Here is a 21,164-nt window from a genome sequence, read left to right as displayed (position 1 = left end):
GATGCCACAGAGGTGAAGCACTGCCCCTCCAATCCAACCACAATATCTGAATAATGATGCCACTCTGCCATTGATATTTATCACAATGCATTTGACCAATTGTCAATAGTCTAAACCCTTTCAGTAACAAGTTTCAAATTTCCTGTTACTGTACAGCCCGGATACTAAACACATGTACAGTACTTGGGAAAAAAAATGAGGCCCACTACCCATAAAAGACAAACCATAATATTGTAAAGAAAATATAATTAAAAACAAATGCAATGCAGATTATACTTAAAGTCGGCTTCACCTTAGTGATGTGTCAGTCTTAAATTTCCCACTCCTCCCAAGATAATAAGTTATGGTAACATCAAAAAATATATATTTGATCTTAAAAAGTTGTTAAATGTTCACAATATTTAAAAACAATTGAAAAGGTGTAAGTGGATCCCATGGGCACAACTGGCCATTAGTGACAGTGTGGATACAGCAGTTTATACTATGCCTTTGGTATGCATGGAGGCAGTGTGGTCAATACTGCACTCCACTGCTTTCACTTCCTTAACCCATTCACAGCTAAGTAGACTGAGAGTGCCCGGGGATCAAACCACCAACCCATTGGACAAGGAGTGAGAACTATAGGCACTCAACCACCACACTTCCATTCAAAAATAATTAGAAACAAATAAAACAAGGTATTAAGAGGAAGCTTTGGCTAAATGCAATGGGTGGCATCCCTTTACTTCTACAGTTAGGCTAAATAACCCGTCACAGCAACAGCTGACAGGCTGTCTTAGGCTATTTGCTGGATCATTGTTTATGTAATAGAAGTACAGTAATGATATATTGTACAGTAGTAATATTTGTTGTAATATGCAAAAAAACACATAACTTATGATATTTATGTACCAAATAGCTCAAACCAGCCTGTCAGCTATTACCGTGACTGCTAATTTAGACTCAGATTATTTTACCATGACCAGTAATTTAGCCACTGCCTTTTTCTTAACCCTTTCACTACGAGGACGTCACTTTTAATATTCTATGTGGATAACGCCAGATGGTGCTATTCAGCTGAGAGCGGACCCTGTGTACAAGGGGTTAACATCAGGATACAGCACACACACACACACACACACACTTGTCAACCACCAGCGAGACAAGACGTGCCCTGAAGGCGCTCCCAGTTTGAGCAGCCAGGCCGAGTCTGTTTGGCCACCCCCCCTCCCCCTGCTATATCCCAACGCCCTACCAGCCTTACTACACCAGGATTTATTCAGCAAAACATTCAAGTGATCAGTGAACGATTGACTACCAAACAGTGTTCCTATAATGCACTCCAAGGAAAAGCACAAAAACACAGCAGTACTGAGTGTGGCTGGATCTGACCTAACCTGACCTGACCTCACGGCTTCACCAGACCTAACCTGAAGGATGGAGCACACCTGCATTGCCCCAAGCTACTGTCCTGGCCATGTGGCCACACACCTGCCCAACCGCATCCAGCCCATACGAACACGAAATAATTGCTATAAGAACAGCCCAGTCCCAACCATTGTAAAAATTATCAACACCTAATTATTATATATCATATTTGTATCACTTATGTACTTGTATATCATTTGTAAATCAAGAGACCCATTCCCCAATTATGTAATTGTATATTTTCAGCCTTCCGGCTGCCATGCTCTTTCAATAAACCGTTAATTATTATTATTATTATTATTATTATTAATATTATTATTATTATTACTACACACACACACACACACTAAAGTTGATGATGGAATTTTTTTCCAAGGAAGAAGTACTGAAAACAAATTTAATCCCAAAGTACCATTACTTCTGTCAACTACTGTACTTTGAATTGTTATAAAAATATTTAAAATATTGAAAACAGTATAACACGCACATTAAGAGCCCACACAATACACAGTAATGTATTTCCAACCAAGACATTATTACTGTACTGTATATTGTGAATGAAAAAACAAACAAAACAAAAGTGACATGACCATCATTACTTGTATTCTACAATGCACAAGGTGCAGTTCGTGAAGTCCAAATGTATCTAAATTACTGCATAATGTATGTTGCACTGTGACTTATATGAACACATGTTGATTCTATACTGCATACAGAAATAAGTTTAATTATTTTGATATGGTTTCATGATTTTAAAGCAATGGGAAAATATCCAGTTCAGTACACTCCCAGAATTCCATCAAAACAATAAAATCACCATCTACTGTATTTCACAATACCAACGTAACAGCCCTAACTAAATCCGTCTCGGTCTTGAATTCCCCCCCCCCCCAAAAAAAATACAACTCCATACTAGTTCAGAATTCCAGATATCTAACCATTGTCATATTTTAATTTATTTTTAGCACAACCTAAACTCACATTTTGGTAGGTTTTACAAAACAAAGGTAAAAAAAACATTGAGTTGTTGCACTACAAAAATACCATGACTGGTGAAAACACTGAAGTTCCTTAACTCTCAGATACAATCATTATTTATTTCCAAACTCATTAATATTAAACTTTACTGCATGTACGAAACATAATCACATGAAAACAATCACTTACCCAGATTCTTAACCTTACTAATGGTTTCAATTACACTATATATAAATGCCAGCATAACTTACTAGATAACGCATAATTATTTAGTAAAAGTTTACAATATATTCCCTGAAACATGTAACATCCAAAAGAACGTTATATTCTCCATCATAATCCACATTACCGTAGTCCTATAAAGCAAAATAAAGAGAAACTCGAGTTGGTAGAATACATCTCCATAGTCTATTAGTGATGACGTCAAGTGAATATACCAATTACTTTAAACCATATGCTGTTCGGATGTTAATACACTATACATACTGCTGTAAATAGACAACGGGATAATCAAATGACTATATTACATGGGGAATTAAACCCAGCCCTCAACCCTGCCCTCTGATCAGCTGGTCTTGAAGTGACGGGCGGGCGGAAGACACATAACAAAATGTTTACAAGCACTTTTCCTATCTCTAAACACATTTTAAACCAATTTTCAGTCAGCTCAAATATAGAATGTACAGTTTTTTATCCTTACCTGTACAAATGAGTGTTAATGAAGACTTAAAACGAAAACTAAATGCCCAAACGCACAAAATATCAACAATGACGTTCCACCCCTTAGGATCAACCACACAACAACCTTTCGCCCATTTCCTCCTCCGCCCTCCCCTAACAATTATATTTTCTTTTCACATATTTCATTCTCAGCAAAATATAATTCGATCATATATATCTCTTTATTAATTTTATTTACTAATTTAAACAGAATATTAGATCTTACGTACCTTAGTAAGAATATTATTACGTTTTATCTGGGACTACTTTAAGTGTTCCTCCGCGCAGTGTTGTGATGGTGAAGACTAACCAAGGAAGATCAAAGTCAGACTGGTAAAGGAATGAGCCCGGTATCCTATGAGCTGCTCTCCTGACAGTACTCCTTACCTTGAACCTCCTTGGTCAAGTCATGAGTGTGAGCTATGATACTCCTTAATTACGTCACTTACTTGAGTTCCCAGAATATTAGTTGCAGTAGTGGAGTATCAACGTTGTTTCTCCTTCCTGTGATGAGTTGCTGTGAAAAAAACCATATCTTTATACTTTTGATGACACCATACTTCTTCAATTAAATTAAGTATATGATAACTGGTTAGTTATATTTATCTAATTTTAATGTAAGTTAACCATGTACAGTATTACTCATCTTCATAGTGTTCGAAAATTATTTAAATATCATGAAGTACAGGTGTTATTCTTTTCAAAACTTCGATGTTACTTAAACGTTCCATAAACAACTTAGTTCGGCAATTTTTCTTTGTTTAAATTATTGTGCATGCTGTAAGCTTTAAAATATTAACATGTTTTGTTTCATAAAGTAGCTGTAAAATTGGTGTTAAGTTTCAACAACTTAGGTCTTTCAGCGCGTCAATGGGTTAGTAATTACAGTAATCCACCAACTTTTAAAACACAACAAGATAAATAACTGTAAAATTAAAACGTGTATAAGTTTGTTTGTCTGAGAAACAAATGAAATAATAATGATTAGAGAATTCCAACTTATAAAATACAGTATACATCTTCAAATAAAAGGATGGCATTTAAACACTCACTTGCTTATAAAGTATGTGAAAATACTTTATTGTAAAAATGTGAGAAAATGGAAAATTACTGGTGCTACTATAGCGTGCGGTCTACAAAGATATCTCCAGTCTAGCCTAAACTGACCTAACCTAATCTAACCTAACTTGTTTAACTTAACCTAACCTAAGCTAACTTAACCTAAATATCTTGAAGACCGCGCGCTATTAGAACACCAAATTACCTTAACGGAGAATGAAACATGTGGAATTATAAAACTAAACCATTTTGTTTCTAAATTAAAAAAAGAACCACACTCACAGAAAGGCAGCAAAAGGATTAACTTAGCACTCACAGAAAGGCAGCAAAAGGATTAACTTCACACTCACAGAAAGACAGCAAAAGGATTAACTTCACACTCACAGAAAGACAGCAAAAGGATTAACTTCACACTCACAGAAAGGCAGCAAAAGGATTAACTTCACACTCACAGAAAGACAGCAAAAGGATTAACTTCACACTCACAGAAAGGCAGCAAAAGGATTAACTTCACACTCACAGAAAGACAGCAAAAGGATTAACTTCACACTCACAGAAAGACAGCAAAAGGATTAACTTCACACTCACAGAAAGGCAGCAAAAGGATTAACTTCACACTCACAGAAAGACAGCAAAAGGATTAACTTCACACTCACAGAAAGGCAGCAAAAGGATTAACTTCACACTCACAGAAAGGCAGCAAAAAGGATTAACTTCACACTCACAGAAAGGCAGCAAAAGGATTAACTTCACACTCACAGAAAGACAGCAAAGGGATTAACTTCACACTCACAGAAAGACAGCAAAAGGATTAACTTCACACTCACAGAAAGGCAGCAAAGGATTAACTTCACACTCAGAAAGACAGCAAAAGGATTAACTTCACACTCACAGAAAGGCAGCAAAAGGATTAACTTCACTCTCACAGAAAGGCAGCAAAAGGATTAACTTCACACTCACAGAAAGACAGCAAAAGGATTAACTTCACAATCACAGAAAGGCAGCAAAGGATTAACTTCACATTCACAGAAAGACAGCAAAGGATTAACTTCACACTCACAGAAAGGCAGCAAAATGATTAACTTCACACTCACAGAAAGACAGCAAAAAGATTAACTTCACACTCACAGAAAGACAGCAAAAGGATTAACTTCACACTCACAGAAAGGCAGCAAAAGGATTAAATTCACACTCACAGAAAGACAGCCAAAAGATTAACTTCACACTCACAGAAAGGCAGCAAAAAGATTAACTTCACACTCACAGAAAGGCAGCCAAAGGATTAACTTCACACTCACAGAAATGCAGCCAAAGGATTAACTTCACACTCACAGAAAGGCAGCAAAAAGATTAACTTCACACTCACAGAAAGGCAGCAAAATGATTAACTTCACACTCACAGAAAGGCAGCCAAAGGATTAACTTCACACTCACAGAAAGGCAGCAAAAGGATTAACTTCACACTCACAGAAAGACAGCAAAAGGATTAACTTCACACTCACAGAAAGGCAGCCAAGGGATTAACTTCACACTCACAGAAAGACAGAAGCAAAGGGATTAACTTCACACTCACAGAAAGACAGCAAAGGATTAACTTACACTCACAGAAAGCAGCAAAAGGATGAACTTCTACACCCAGCAGAAAGATGTAAAAAAGGATTAATCTCTCACACTCACAGAAAGACAGCAAAAGGATTAACTTCACACTCACAGAAAGACAGCAAAAGGATTAACTTCACACTCACAGAAAGGCAGCAAAAGGATTAACTTCACACTCACAGAAAGGCAGCAAAAAGATTAACTTCACACTCACAGAAAGACAGCAAAAGGATTAACTTCACACTCACAGAAAGGCAGCAAAAGGATTAACTTCACACTCACAGAAAGGCAGCAAAAGGATTAACTTCACACTCACAGAAAGACAGCAAAAGGATTAACTTCACACTCACAGAAAGGCAGCAAAATGATTAACTTCACACTCACAGAAAGACAGCAAAAAGATTAACTTCACACTCACAGAAAGACAGCAAAAGGATTAACTTCACACTCACAGAAAGGCAGCAAAAGGATTAAATTCACACTCACAGAAAGACAGCCAAAAGATTAACTTCACACTCACAGAAAGGCAGCAAAAAGATTAACTTCACACTCACAGAAAGGCAGCCAAAGGATTAACTTCACACTCACAGCAGTGTACATTAATTGCACCAGTGATTAATGAGCAGGCAAAGGATTAACTTCACACTCACAGAAAGGCAGCAAAAGGATTAACTTCACACTCACAGAAAAGGCAGCAAAGGATTAACTTCACACTCACAGAAAGACAGTAAAAAGAGATGAACTTACACCAAATAGTAGGATTAACACTGCAGCAAAGGGGATTAAATTTCTTACACTCACAGAAAGGCAGCAAAAGGATTAACTTTCACACTCTAGAAGACAGCAAAGATTAATTTCACACTCACAGAAAGGGCAGCAAAGGATTAACTTTCACACTCACAGGAAGACAGCAAAAGGATTGGACTTCTACACTCACAGAAAGTGACAGTAAAAGATTAACTTAGCACTCTACAGAAAGGCAGCAAAGGATTAACTTTAGCACTTCCACAGAAAGGCAGCAAAAGGATTAACTTCACACTCACAGGAAGACAGCAAAAGGATTAACTTCACACTCACAGGAAGACAGCAAAAGGATTAACTTCACACTCACAGAAAGACAGCAAAGGGATTAACTTAGCACTCACAGAAAGGCAGCAAAAGGATTAACTTAGCACTCACAGAAAGGCAGCAAAAGGATTAACTTCACACTCACAGAAAGACAGCAAAAAATATTAACTTCACACTCACAGAAAGACAGCAAAGGGATTAACTTCACACTCACAGTAAGGCAGCAAAAGGATTAACTTCACACTCATCGAAAGACAGCAAAGGGATTAACTTAGCACTCACAGAAAGGCAGCGAAAGGATTAACTTCACACTCATCGAAAGGCAGCAAAAGGATTCACTTCACACTCTTTTTCTTTTATCCTCTTCGCTACTGATCGGCTTGTTAGCCGCTTGGGCGATCGGTCACGTCTATTTTCATTTATCTTCTTCACCAAAAGATCGGCTCGCTAGCAGCCCGGGCGATCGGTCACGTCTCTGTCACGCACTATTGACAAATACTGGGCATGCACCGGCTCCTGAATGTACCTGAACCCGCTCCAGTGTTGGTCAAGTCTTGTCTTGAAAGAGCTCACACTCGGTGCCGTCACAACACTCTCTGGTAGATTGTTCCAAGAGTTTACAACCCTCACTCCGAAAAAGTTTGCCCTCACGGTTTTCTGGACTTACGGCTTCTTCAATCTTGAGCTGTGACCCCTTGTGGGGCGAGCGTCCGCCAGTTCCAAGTAAGGACACTCAACTGAGTAGTGCCCCCTGAGATGCTTATACACCTCAACTAGGTCCCCCCTTGCCCGTCTGTAGTATAAGCTAGGCAAGTTCAGGCGCTCCAATCTCTCAGGGTAGCTGAGGTGCCGAAGTGCAGGCACCAGTCTGGTGGCAACCAACTGACAGTCCCTATCATATCTCGGGGACCAGATGGGGTGACAGTACTCCAGATGGGAAGCACTTCACTCCTGAAGATCGTTACGAAGGACGGACCGTCTAGATATCTGAACGACCTTCTTAAAAGACCCAATAATTTATTTGCCTGATTTACCTACTTCTCGCAATGGCCCGAGAACTTCAGCTCATTGTCAACATACACACCTAGGTCCTTCTCACACACAGTCTCAACTAGTGCAGTTTCTTCATCCCGTTGGGACATATGATACGCCTCCTTAACGTTGGTACGCCCCAGGTGCATCCTCTTACACTTCGTGACATTGAATCTCAGCAGCCATTTCTTCGACCATTCCTGGAGCCCACAGAGGTCCTTCTGCAGCTCTTCACAGTCCGCTTGGTTCTTAATTTCCCGAAATAACTTGGCGTCATCGGCAAACATTTGTATGGAGGAGAGTACAACTTCAGGATGTCATTTATGAAACAAACAAACAACAGCGGGCCCAATACACTGCCCTGTGGTACCCCACTTGTGACAGGTACAGATGACGATTTCGTGCCATTAATCACCACACACTGCTTGCGGTCATGTAGAAAGTCTTCTATCCACGCTAGGACATTTCCCCAAATTCAGTACCCTTCCAGTTTGATTTTCAGCCTTTCGTGGGGTACACTGTCGAAAGCCTTGGCAAAATCTAGGTAAATATTGTCGATATTACCACCCCGTTCCAGAGTATGGGTCCAAATATCCAATACCTTGAGCATTGAGCAATTGTGTTAAGCAAGAATGCCCCGGTATAAAACCGTGTTGGCAATCTTTTACAAGGTTGTTTCGTATTAGATGTTCCATTGCGGCATCTCTGATAATACTCTCAAGTACTTTACATATTATGCTGGTCAGGCTCACCGGTCTATAGTTGTTCGTGGAGTGACAATCGCCCTTCTTGAAGATAGGACTCACATAAGCCACTTTCCATTCACTGGGGACCATTTGTTCATCCAGGCATTTACAAAACAGGATCTTCAGGGGCTCTGCAAGCTCGTTGCACAGCTCTCTGAGCACTCTAGGATGCACCATGTCAGGTCCGGGACTCTTATGGACTTTTAGCCTGGACAGTTTATTTCTAATACCTCTTCTGTGAGCACAATGTGGGTCAGTGCTGTGTCCAGTACGTCTGTCCTCAAACGCAGGAAGGTTAGTTGCATCCTCTCTTGTGAACACTGAGGAAAAGAAGCTGTTCAATGCCTCAGCTTTATCCTGGTCAGAATCTGCGTAACTACCATCTTCAAGCCTCAGGTCTGATACTCCTACTCGCGTTTTCAATTTCGACTTTGCATAGCGGTAAAACGCCTTTGGGTTTGACTTGACCTCGCGTGCAACCACCCTTTGGAACTCCTTTTCAGCCCTCCTACACTCTATCTTTGCTTGGTTTCTGGCTCTTGCATACATCCTCCTGTCTTGCTCATCGTTTGACCCAACCCATGTGTAGGATCCTCGTATTCTTAGAAGCACTGGGTTTGGTCTTGGGTATATATTTATCTATCAAATGGGTCATTTTACTAGTTATGATATTCAGCGTAGTGTCTGCGTTCTTGTACCTTACAGACTTCCTTTCTCTATCAATAACGAATCTACTGTAGGTGTTGAGTCACAGTAATCGAGACGTCGGCCATGAAGTGTATATTATCGGGTCCCATGGTGACAGTAAACAATACACTGTGACGTAACAGATATCATCTGTAGCAGACAGTACCCAGTCCCTAGCTTAGGAAAGGAGCGATCCCCGGCCACCAAGTGATTCTTCCTTGGCCCAAATTCTGTTTTATTTATGTGGTTTTATTCGATATATTTACTATCTGTTTTTTAAACTTACCTCCCCCCTTCTCCCCTGTAAGCCTGTCTTATCCGTTCAGTACATGATTTTACTACATCTAGGAACAGTGTAACTACTAAGTTCTAACAATGTTATTTTTACCATCACTAATACTACTACAAATACTACTACTACTACTGTAGCGTACTGTATGTGGCCAGTTGTCAAATTCTCTTTGCTTGTCTATTATCTCTTTGTATGGGCTCACATACGTACGCACATTTAAGATATCTCACACTCAGGATGGAGGTAGAATAAAAACTCACAATGCGTTTTCTTTAATATATATATATATATATATATATATATATATATATATATATATATATATATATATATATACTGTTGTGTGTGTAGAAAGCGCTCAGAGGTCCTATTGGGTGAAGCTCTGAGGGGCTGGTTGGTGAGGTGCTGTTGAGAGGTCTTGCTGGTCAGAGGTAAAGTAGAATGACCTCCCATGCTGTTGTTGTTGTTGAGATTGTTGGTCAGAAGTCCGACGGGCCCTTGCCTGTGGCGGCCCGTTTGGCGGTTCCGGCTGGAGCTCTGGCAGCCAGACCCGATTGGGATTGAGGTTGTCCCTACCTGCAGTATGAAAGGATACTGCAGGTTGCAAGTGTGACCGACCCTCGGTGTTAACACTACCACCTCTGGACATGGTCAGGTTTCAGGAGTGGCGCGCCTGAACTGGGGTCCGCACTTGCTGGGGAGGATACTTCCTAAGCTATCTGGGTGGTGGGTATCGTGTGATGACCCGGAGAAGGTAGTGAATGTGGTTTGTCGGACCTTTCGGGTTAGAGTGGCCACTGGTGTTGTGTGTTCTTCTTGGAAGTTTTGAATTCTGTTTCGAGACTTTGTGACTTCGCAGTCGAGAATAGTGTTCAGTGGATTGGCTGCTGGCTCCTGACAGGTGCATTCCATGACGACATTTCCGATCGTCTGCCAGAACACTTTGTAAGTCGTAGCCGATGAAGCTAACTTGAGGTTTGTCTTGGTATTTTCTTGTCCGCGAAAGTGGTTCCTTTTGCTAGCCGCCAGAATTACTATTTGGCTGATTGGGAACCAGCGTTGAATGCGTGAAAGAGCTCTTTGGATGTGGGCTTGGTAGTCTTTCTGAGGTGATTCTTGATCGCACGCTTGCGGAACTTGAATGTACGCTTCTAGAACGTGTGGCTGCGCTGGCTGCTTCGTCTGCCAAGCCCCGATCCCTACATGACTGGGAATCCAGTGCTAAACGACTGGGCGGTTTTGTCTTTGGAAGCCCTAGCTGTGCGAGGATCGAGGTTATGATGTGGACGTTGTCTCTGGTTGACTGTGTTGCAGCATGCATAGCTGTTTTCGAGTCATGTCAATTATGACTGGCTGTGTTGTGTTGCAGCGTGTTGTAGGCCTTTGAGATTGCTACCAACTCTGTTTATAAAGGGTGGAAGCAGTCATTAGAAAGTCTTCATTGGAGGGTCTGACCTTGGGTGTAGAAGAGCCGCTCCGGATGTATGATGTTTGGGTCCACCGAGCCGTCTGTAAATGAATGCTGCATCAGCCGGTGTCTCGGTAGCTATGGCTTCCAGAGTTATTCTTTTGAGGTCCTCCTTCTGGAGTTGGCTTTACTATACCCAGGTCGGTAATTTTGAGTGTGGCTGGTGGAGGCTCCATGGTGGAGGAACAACGTAACCTGTCCGTGTCTTAGGTTGTTCTTGACGAGTGTTTCTGCTTGCAGTTGCGGATGACCTCCTTGCCTCATTACAGGGTGGCTCCTCGCACTCTGTGGTCGGTGAGGGAGGCACTGATTCGCATTTGGCATCATGGGCTTATCTGATCTACAGATTTTGGCAGAGACCGGCTGCCTGCTTGACTCGTACTGCCAGGGTGGTAGTTCAATTTCTATTTGCAAATTGCAAATTCTGGTCCCACATGGGTGCTCGAGCATGGTCCTGAGAGCATTATTTTGGATAACTTTGCTCAGCTATCTGGTCTTCTCTCAGTCCACCAAGTGCTGGAGCACCACCAGCGATCTGATGGCGGCCGTGTAGTAGGCTTTGAGCACATGAAGGTTTGCTCCTGGTTTAACAGTGAACCTCATTATATTGTGTCTGCTCTTCGTCCTGTACCTAGATACTCGATTTGACTTGAAAGTGAGTTTCTGGTCGAACCAGATTCCAAGACACTGGTGGGCGTTGGGTCCAGACTACCGGCGTGTTTGTAGGAGAGCATCTTGTCTGGGTATTAATAGAATGCTTTCGACTTAGCTGGATTTATCTTGAGTCAAGTTTGTTGCACTCTTCTTTATTAGTTGATTTTGTATGTTCATATACATACTCTTTGCTATGAGCTGTAAGTCGTCTGCCGCATAGAGCTTGGCTGTTTAATCAAAGGTCTGACAAGATTTTTCCATCATGACATTGAACAGCGTGGACTGGGATGCCACCTTTGGGTTCGTTTCACGGACCTAGCAACTTGGTTGCTCCTGAAAGCGTACTCTGCTTCTCTGTGTGGGTAGTTTGGATAATAGCAACCTTCCTGACCTTTTTTCAGCAAGCGTAGTTATAATGGCCAGATCGATTTGCTAGTTCGAAGAATACTCCGTCGAAGACCACCAGAGCTGTTTGTTGTCCCCAACGCAGGTACCCGACGATGTTGTATTCTCAGCGGTGTTCTCGGTACAGCCAAAATTGGACAGTCATGGGCTCTACCTTCCACTTGAGCGGTTGAAACCCATTCTTTCCCGTCTTTATCTGCAACTGAAAAAGAGATGGTCTCCAGTTTATTCTGGTTCTCTGGGCTACAGAATGGGCACTGCATATCTGCTTCATCCAGTGAAAATCTTTACTAACATATGGCTTCAAACACAGCAAAACCTCGTGTCCCTTACCGGCATAAGAGAAAATCATAGAAGATTATCATATCAGCCCTGGTGCTGCATCCCGCCGTTTTATCGACTTCTGGGTTCTTGCGGTTAGACAATGTCGGTGTCATCTTCACTGTTTAAAACCTCTTCCGACACTTCTCAGAGTCGGCCTCATCACAACGCCATGTTCCTCCTCATATCCTCTGAGGTTTTTTCATATATAATTAGAAACAGTCTTGCAAATCTCTCAGCTTCTCTTCTGCTGGGATGAGTTAGTGGTGTTGGTGTTTGAATGCCCTTGGTCTAGACTTTATCTTGCAAAGGAATTTATTTAGTGATTCAAAGACTTAACTAACTGCATTTTCTTCCTTCCTTCTTAACTATGACAGGAGATGTCTGTTTCTTCATCAGGATCATCATAGTTTCTTGGCTGTGTTCACTCTATGATTCTTGCCCTGGGACCATTGATGCCAACGTCGTCATTATATATCTTGATGTGGGTTTTTATTTTGGGATAGCCTCTTCACCGCTTAATTGAAACCTCAAACCAATTGTTGGTGAGGAAGTTGTCTTAATCACAGGTGCTGTCTTCATGTTGCATAACAGTGTTTCTTCAATCTGCAGTATTGTATCTCCATCTCTGAAGGTGGGTTGGGGTTACCTTCAATGTTAACCAAAGTGGTCCTTCAGGTCAGCAGGTGCCTTGGGAGGCTGTAGTCACTAGGGCGAAGATTCAGATTTAGCCTTCCTCCTCTCTAATGTGGTGGGCTCTCCAGTGAGCAGGAGGCTGAAATCTCAGGTGTAATGTCTTGAAAGGGTGTGATAAAATGCTTCATTTATGTAGGAGACTTACAAGCTTAGGAAGGGATGATGTGCATTGAAATCCTCCTATGGTGTGGCGTGGTCAGCAGCTGGTGATAAGTGAGTCACCTCAAGTGAGCCCTTAGGTTCTTGTGAATGTTGTAGGGCAGGTTCATGGGTAGTTCTTGGAGGTTGCTTTGGCTTGACCTGGCTGTCTCAATGTTTTTATGAAATTGCTGCATGATCTCTGAGGAAGATATGCTTGATAAACCAAGATCATCTCTCTTGGTGCATTCCTGCATGAAATGCCTCCTGTATGTCTTGTAACCATGGTTTGACAGTGGTATTTCTTGCAGAAGTCATTTTCTTGTAGCAGTATAGTATCATGAAAGCTTGTGTAGCTCTTTGTTTTCTTGCAGGAGAGATGTTTCTTGTTTTTGATGCCTAATTATTTAATAACAAGGATGTTTAGGGTCTTCGATGTTCCACTGTTTTCATCAAGGGACTTCTGGTTTGGTCCTCTAGTGGATATGTTCAGAATCGATTGACTAGATCAGGTTTATATCTTCATGATATGCATTTTTTGCCCTTCTGGGTCGTGGTTCCGGTTCAGGGGATGACTTTATCCAATTTCTTTCAGGCTGTCATTATCACTCTTCGTTCCCTAGGTAGCCTTTTTGGGTGTGAAATTATCAGCTCATCTCCTCATTGTGGGGACTGTAATCCCTCTGAGAATTGTGTGGAGCACAGCAACGACATGGTGCTCCCATAGTGTTTGGAGCTGTGTGGGCTGGATCTTGTATTGGCATTGATAAACTAGGCCCTCACGCAGAAGGTTGTCAGTACCTTAGCTTCAAGTCTGATGATATGTCCATTCCTTCGGGTGCCTTGGTGCTTGTTTTGCCTTTTTCTGTTGATTGTGGTTGTCCTGCTTGGGTGGCTGGTGTGTAAATAGTGAAATGAAACTGGCTACATTTTGGAGTGTAGACAACAGGGAGGTTGACACATTTGTTTTTTGCCTCTGGGTTCCTCACACGAAAGGTGCCTAGTGGGAGCTGGTGTGCAGGCAGTGGGGGCCGGTCTCTTGCTGGTCAGGGTTTGAATTTCACCCTGTCCCTTTCAGGAGCATCCAGGGTTCAGGTGTGGTGTTTGCCCCGCAGTTAAAAAGCACACTTAGAACATATTTTCCCCCATTTTCTACTTGGTGAGGCAGTGTGTGCCGTGCTTCTATGTAGACTCATAGATTTCACATCGTGCGCTTGCATGTCTGATGGTTTTCTGTTCTGGCATCTGAAGCACCATGACTCCGGGACAGAAGGAGCCTCCTCTTGGCCAGATCCCCAGGGGGAGACACGGTGTCTTATTTTTATTTTGTGGTGACCGTCTTGTCGGACAGGGGAGGCATCTCAGCTCTTGGATCTTCAGGTGAGGTTCTCCGGGGTTCGAGGGTAGCTCCTTTGCGGGTACCAGAGGACTACCGACTTCATCGGATTTCTGGGCAGGTCTAGCTTGGTTGATGCAACGATGGTGGAATAAAGTGTCGAATTGGTCGGCGGTCCTTGCTGGGGTGAACGTCATCTCCTGGGTTACTGAAACTTGGCCAGTGGATTCGGATTTCTCCATCTCTTGATGGCATATGTCGTTTTCATTCCATTCGAGATCCGGAATTTTGGCGGTGTCGTTGGGGGTGAAACCAGGTGGTGGTGATGGGTGCCTTTTAAGGCTGCTTGAGCAGCCTTCGTTTCCAAGCACGTGGGCGTTTTTGTATTTAAGCCTTCGTCAGTTGCGCCATCTTCATTGGTGCTTTCTGGTGGTGAGGTGGAGTTTTTGGAGGCGAGTGGCAGTGGAGGATGATGTTGTTATTGCTTTTCAGGGCTTCGTGGAAGGCCCGCGGCGCTGATCCTTTCTCTGTCGCGGAGCCTGTCGTGGTTCGGGTCGTCGGGATAAGCTGGATTCAGGCGGGGGTCGCGGTTGAGTGTATGCACTCCGCAACCGGTGGTTAAATGGTGTTTTTCCGACCTACCTATTCCGGTTGAGTAATGTAGGCATATTGTTGGTGGTCAGTTCGACTTCTCTCTCAGGAGCATTGACTATGACTGCTCACTTATAGGCAATAGACTAAGTGTGCCTGTTAAGGGAAGGATAGGATTTTACCCTCTTTCCAGGTGGACCAACGATCACATTTTCCTGGAAAGAATGGGCTGGACGGTTTCTTGCTCAACCCCTTTCTGTGTTCTGAAAATCTCCTGGGAGGTGTTGAGCAGATTCTGGGGACCACTGGAGACAGTACTTTTGAGGTGCAGGTCCCCAGGCCAGAGTGAAAAAAAAGGAAAAATAGCAGTAGAGGAAAAGAGCTCCAAGCCCCGCGAGATATCGCTTCTGCTGCTCTCAGCTGGAGTGTGGGTCACTCCACCACCAGTGGGAGGGCAACTACTGATCGATAAACCAGAAATTGCATGAAGATGTTGTCTGGCAGTATAGTGGTGGATCGTCAGGTCAGGAAGATGGCCAACAACGGCAGCAGAGGTGGTCTTCACAGTTCAGGTCTAGCAGTACAACTGCTCAAGGGATCAAGAACACAGGTGTGAAATGTAGAGCCAATCACCGTACAGTGAGAGGACAGGAGTGCTAATCCCTAGCTGAGATCTTCAGCTCGAACTCACTCAACAATACTACTCCTTCGTCCGCACCTGGGGCTTGAATCCTGTGCAGCGTCGCTGGCTGTAAGTAATTGGCTGGTAAGAAAGCGAACATGATCATCAGTCAGCAGTTGGGAAGCATCCTCATAATCTCCCCACCTCCTCCAGGGAACAGGGCGAGATAAACACCAATAAGAAAAAGATAAGCAATCTGGTTGGTGGCGTTTCTACTCCCTACTATATTTCCAGTTTCACCACTTTTCCTTCAACTCCTATGTCTTTCACCTCTTAACCTAAAGACTTCGTATCGTATCGGCACGCTTAGAAACTTTAGTTATTTGGCAGGTTGTATCCCATAACTGATACATACAGAACATGAGTCTTAGCCTTACGACTCACAGCCGCTCGGGTGACGACTCCATCAATAAACCCACGAAACCTGTGTGGGGCTGGGGGGAAAGGAGGTCCACGACAACGCCAGGGGTCCCGACAGCAGCAGATTACGACAGCAGCAGGGTCTACGACAACAGCAGGGTCTGACAGCAGCAGGTCACCAACAGCAAGGGTCCATGACCATGACAGCAACAAGGTCACCTAACAACAGAGATCCAAGCAACCACCCCAACAGGGTCCCAAAGACAACAACAAAGGGTCCACGACAGCAGCAGGGTCCAAGACAACAACAGGGTCACGACAACAACAGGGTCCCGACAACAGCAAGTCCAAAGACAAGCAAAGTCCAAGACAACAGCAAGATCCACACACAACAGCAAGACAACAACAAGGTCCACAGCAGCAACAGGGTCCAAGACAACCCAACAAGGTCCCACGACAGCAGCAGGGTCCCGACAGCAGCAGGGTCCCCAGACAACAACAAGGTCCCCAACAGCAGCAGGGTCCCCAAATCAGCAACGGTCCGAGCAACAGCAAAGTCCCAAACAGCAGCAGGGTCCACGACAACAGCAAGGTCCAGACAGCAAGGGTCAACAGCAGCAAGTCCCTGACCATAGCAAGATCCCACGACAGCAGCAGCAAGGGTCCAACAACAGGGGTCCGACAGCAGCAAGTCCACAACAACAACAGGGTCCAAGACAGCAGCAGGGTCCCCAACAACAGCAGGGTCCAACAGCAACTGAGGTCCAACAACAGCAAGTCCACAGCAAGTCCACAACAACAACAAGATACCACAAGCACAGGGTCACACAAACAGCAAGGTCCACCAACCAGAGGGTCCACGACAACCCAACAGGGTCCACAGCAGCAAGGGTCGACAGGCAGTCCACGACAGCAGCAGGGTCCATGACAGCAGCAGGGTCCACGACAGCAGGAATACGACAGCAGCAGGGTCCACGACAGCAACCAGGGTCCAACGACATGAGTCCCTGACAACAGGTCCCGACAGCAACCAGTCCCAGACAGCAACAGAGATTCCAACAACAGCAGGAACGAACAACTGCTTAGAATCCGACATGGCAGGAGTCCAGACAGCAACAGGGTCTCAGACAGCAGCAGCAGGGTCCAAGTAGCAGGTCCCAGACAACAGCAAGTCCAAGACAGCAGCAGGGTCCACAACAGCAGCAGGGTCCCAGACAGCAGCAGAATTGACAACAGCAAGATCCAACAACAGGAGTCCACGACAGCAGCCAGGGTCCAAAGACAGCAGCAGAAAATTCTGACAGCAGCAAGGTCCACGACAGCAGCAGGGACCCAAGACAACACCAAGGTCCGACAGCAGCACTGGGGTCCACGACAGCAGCAGGTCCATGACCTCAACAGGGTCCACAACAGCAGGTCCAGCAGCACAGGGTCCGCACAACAGCAGGTCCACAAGACAGCATGAGGTCCGACCTCTAACAACATGAGGGTCCAAACAGCAGGTCCAAGACAGCAACAAGTCCACGACAACAGGGTCCAAGACAACACAAGACCACGACAGCAGCAGGGTCCAAGAACAGCATGAGTTAAGGACGCCAGCAAGAGTCTGACAGGAGCAATGGATACCTCAGGATGAAGGTGCTTAAATGTTGCTGCAAGTGGTAACTGCGGGCAGACTGGTGAAGGCGTAGTTTGTTAGGGGTAATGCTGGGCTGGAGGCCCAACGGATAAGGTGGCTGGCTTCACTCAGTCTATGCTGATGCTGTCGTGTCTGTCATTGTGGATGATCGCCAGGAACTTCGCTGGAAGGGTCCATCGTAGGGGCGTTGGAGTGGGTCGCGGTGAGCATCACGCCTGACGAAGACATACTCGGCATTGAGTAGTGCAGGAGGGATGTGTTCAGGGCGCCGAGAAGGCTGGCGTGGGGCAGTAGCTCTGAATGCAGAAACTGTTTGTTGTAGTTTTTGGAGTAGGTCGTGACGGACGGCAGGAGTGGGGTGGTCGAGGTCAGGAGGGAGTGAGAAGTCTCCAGGTAGGCGAAGGGGCTCGCCTAGGGTGAGATCTGCTGGGCTGCAGTCCATGTCCTCCTTGTGTGATGCACGGATGCCGAGGAGCACTAAGGGTAGAGCATCCTTCCAGCTGTAGGGGTCGTGCTGTGCCTTGATTGCGTCCTTCAGCTGCCGGTGAAACCGCTCTACCATGCCGTTGGATTGAGGGTGGTAAGCAGTAGTGCGGCGCCTAGAAGTGCCGAGGAACTGTAGGAGACTGTGCCAGAGTTGTGACTCAAACTGGGCTCCTCAGTCAGTGATGACAGTCGTGGGACGACCGAAACGGGAGACCCAACCGGACAGGAAGGCACGGACGGCAGACTCTGCTGTAGCATTGGGTATGGGAATGGCTTCTGTCCACCTGGTGAAACGGTCATTGCAGGTGAAGATGTAGGTGCTGCCGCAGGATGATGGAAAAGGTCCCATGATGTCGAGGTGCACTACCTGGAAGCGTCCTTTGGGTATAGAAAAGGTTTCTAAGGGAGCCCTCGTGTGTCGATGTATTTTAGAGGACTGGCAGGCCAGGAACTGGGCAGCCCATTTCCTAGTATCGGCCTTGATGCCAGGCCAGACGAAACGTTGCGTGAGGAGGCGCTGGGAGGCCCGCACACCTGGGTGGCTGAGACCATGGATGCGGTTGAAGAAAGCGCGGCGGTGGACTTGAGGCATGACTGGTCTAGGCTGCCCACAGGACATGTCGCACCACAACTTGATGTTCGTACCAGGAACAGGGAGTTCTTGAAGGGCGAGACCTGAGGGAGATGTCTTGTATGCTGCAAGGTCTTCGTCGTTCTCTTGAGCCATGGCGAGCAGTCTGTAATCCATGGGTGGAGATGAGGGAAGAATGCTGGATATACAACGAGAGAGGGTGTCAGCGATCTCGTTGTGGCTGCGTTTTATGTGTTGGATGTCGCTGGTGAACTCCGAAATGTAAGCCAAGTGGCAAAAGACATGAAGTGTATGTGACTGGGAGGCTGAAGCGAAGGCGTGGAAGAGGGGCTTGTGATTGGTGAAGATGGTGAACTGACGGGCCTCGAGGAAGTGCTGGAAATGCTTGACAGCAGGGTATACGGCCTGGAGTTCTCGATCGAAGGAGCTGTACTTGAGGTGTGGTGGTTGAAGCTGGTGTGAGAAGAAGGCAATGGGCATGAGAATTCCGTTGTTCTCCTGTTGTAAGACGGCACCCACGGCATTAGAAGACGCGTCTGTTGTGAGAGTGGTCTGGGCGTTGGGTGCAGGGTGAGCCAGGAGGGTAAGGCTTGATAGTCGTGAATGCCGTAACAGCCTTTTGAGTCCAAATGAGAGGCTTGTGAGACGTCCTTGGGAGTCCCTTGAGAAGATCGTAGAGGGGGACTAGGACGGTAGCAGAGTGGGCAATGAAGCGGTGGTAGTAATTGACTAAACCCAGGAATTCTCGAAGTTTCTTCGCCATTTCAGGTTTGGGGAACTCCCTAATGGCAGTTACCTTCTGTGGTAGGGGTTGGATGCCGCTCGGCGAGACTCTGTGACCGAGGAAGTCGATGGACGAGGCTCCGGAGACGCACTTGGTAGGGTGAACTTTCATGTTGTTGGTCTGCAGGCATTGGAGAAAGGAGCAGTAGGTGGTGATGATGCTCGGCAGGTGTCGTAGATGCGACGAGAATGTTGTCTATGTAGACAGCGGCAAAATCGAGGTCGCGAAGCATGTGGTCCATGTACCCCTGGAAGGTCTGGGCTGCACTGCGTAGACCAAAACTCATGAAGGCATACTCGAAGAGACAAACGGAGTGGTGAGGACTGTCTTCTGGGTATCTGCAGGTGCTACTGGGATATGGTGGAAGGTACGCTCCAAGTCGATCTTCGAGAAGATGGTCTTGCCATGGAGTTTGTGGTGGAAGTCCTGGACATGCGGGATAGGGTACCTGTCAGGTTTGGTGATGAGGTTCAGAGCTCTGTAGTCACCACATACCCTCCAGTCGTTGGATGATGGTTTTTGAACCATGTGAAGAGGCGATGCCCAGGGACTCTCTGAAGGTCGAATGATGCCGTCTTGCAGGAGTCTGTTGAATTATGCCTTGGCTGCGTTCAGGAGCTCAGGGTGAAGGCGGCGAGGGCGTGAGAAGACTGGAGGTCCTTTAGTTTCGATGTGGTGGAAAATTCCCGACGTAGGTGGTGGTGGTGGTGGAGAGACTCGGGGTGAGAAAAGTTCCTTGAACTTCTCGAGCAGGGGGGAGAACTCGTTGGGCGGCGAGAGGCAGGTGATAGTGTCAGTGTGTGCGGCACGTGTACCCTGGATTGTGTGTGCTGTAGGCTCATGGATGAGGCAGAGGTGGCTTGGGTCGACGCTGAGCTTGTGGAAGGTGAGGAAATCGAAGCCAAGGATGGGTTGAGAGACATCTGCCACCACGAATGACCAGCGCAGAGTCTTGGGAAGACCGAAGTCTAAGGCGAGGATGTGTGCGTCGTAGGAGGCGATGGGGGTACCATTGGCAGCGAACAAGTCATAAGAGGGTTGCTTTGATGTGTCTTGCAGTGAGGGAGGGATGATGCTGACCAATGAACCTGTGACGATGAGGAATTTCATGACGGAGGTGCGGTCGGTGATGTGCAGTAGTGAGACGCCTGAAGTGACAGAGGCTGTGGCGTCTACCAATCCCCGTTGATGCCGTTTCCCGAGTAGTTGCAGGGGGGCTCACAATGTCTAGCATTGGTGCCGAAACGTCTGTGGTACCAACAGAGGGTAGGTCTGCTGTGCTGGGAGCTGGCGGCGGTTTCCGGGGCAGGAAGAAGACGTCGGGGTTTGTAGGACAAGGTGCGTGGGGCAGGAACAGGCCCAGCAGCAGGCGTGGAGGAGCAGAGTTGCTCAATGGTATCCATCCTGCGGTGTAGAGACTGCAG

General features: G+C 45.5%; 2 protein-coding genes across 5 annotated transcripts in view; one reads left to right on the top strand and one right to left on the bottom strand.

Moving 5' to 3' along the window:
* The window catches only part of LOC121859250 (ras-related protein Rab-5C-like), a 31,057-nt gene extending 27,625 nt beyond the window's left edge, over window positions 1–3,432 (bottom strand). For 3 of the 4 annotated variants that reach the window (XM_042355999.1, XM_042356001.1, XM_042356000.1), the window contains exon 1: window positions 3,086–3,213. The gene's annotated coding sequence lies outside the window, so the exon portion shown is untranslated. Of the gene's footprint in view, window positions 1–3,085; window positions 3,214–3,335 lie in introns of those variants that run through there. The other variant, XM_042356002.1, reaches the window with a different exon arrangement.
* A 12,255-nt stretch (window positions 3,433–15,687) lies between these two features.
* On the top strand, window positions 15,688–17,704 carry LOC121859311 (putative mediator of RNA polymerase II transcription subunit 26). Its single transcript, XM_042356106.1, has 3 exons — window positions 15,688–15,807; window positions 16,493–17,130; window positions 17,257–17,704. The coding sequence occupies exons 1-3, from the start codon at window positions 15,688–15,690 to the stop codon at window positions 17,702–17,704; spliced, it is 1,206 nt and encodes a 401-aa protein (XP_042212040.1).
* The last annotated feature ends 3,460 nt before the right edge of the window (window positions 17,705–21,164 follow it).

Source organism: Homarus americanus, unplaced genomic scaffold (genome assembly GCF_018991925.1).
Source record: "Homarus americanus isolate GMGI-L3 unplaced genomic scaffold, GMGI_Hamer_2.0 scaffold36188, whole genome shotgun sequence".
Taxonomy (NCBI): Eukaryota; Metazoa; Arthropoda; class Malacostraca; order Decapoda; family Nephropidae; genus Homarus; species Homarus americanus.
This window is presented reverse-complemented; position numbering and strand designations above follow the sequence as displayed.

Excerpts from the sequence above, each read along its gene's own strand:
- LOC121859311 (XM_042356106.1), top strand. The coding sequence starts at position 15,688 with ATGTTGTCTGGCAGTATAGTGGTGGATCGTCAGGTCAGGAAGATGGCC. Across the intron at positions 15,808-16,492 it reads TCAAGGGATCAAGAACACAG|GGTCCCAAAGACAACAACAA; the intron begins GTGTGAAATGTA and ends CCACCCCAACAG. Across the intron at positions 17,131-17,256 it reads CAGGGTCCACAGCAGCAAGG|GTCCCGACAGCAACCAGTCC; the intron begins GTCGACAGGCAG and ends CCCTGACAACAG.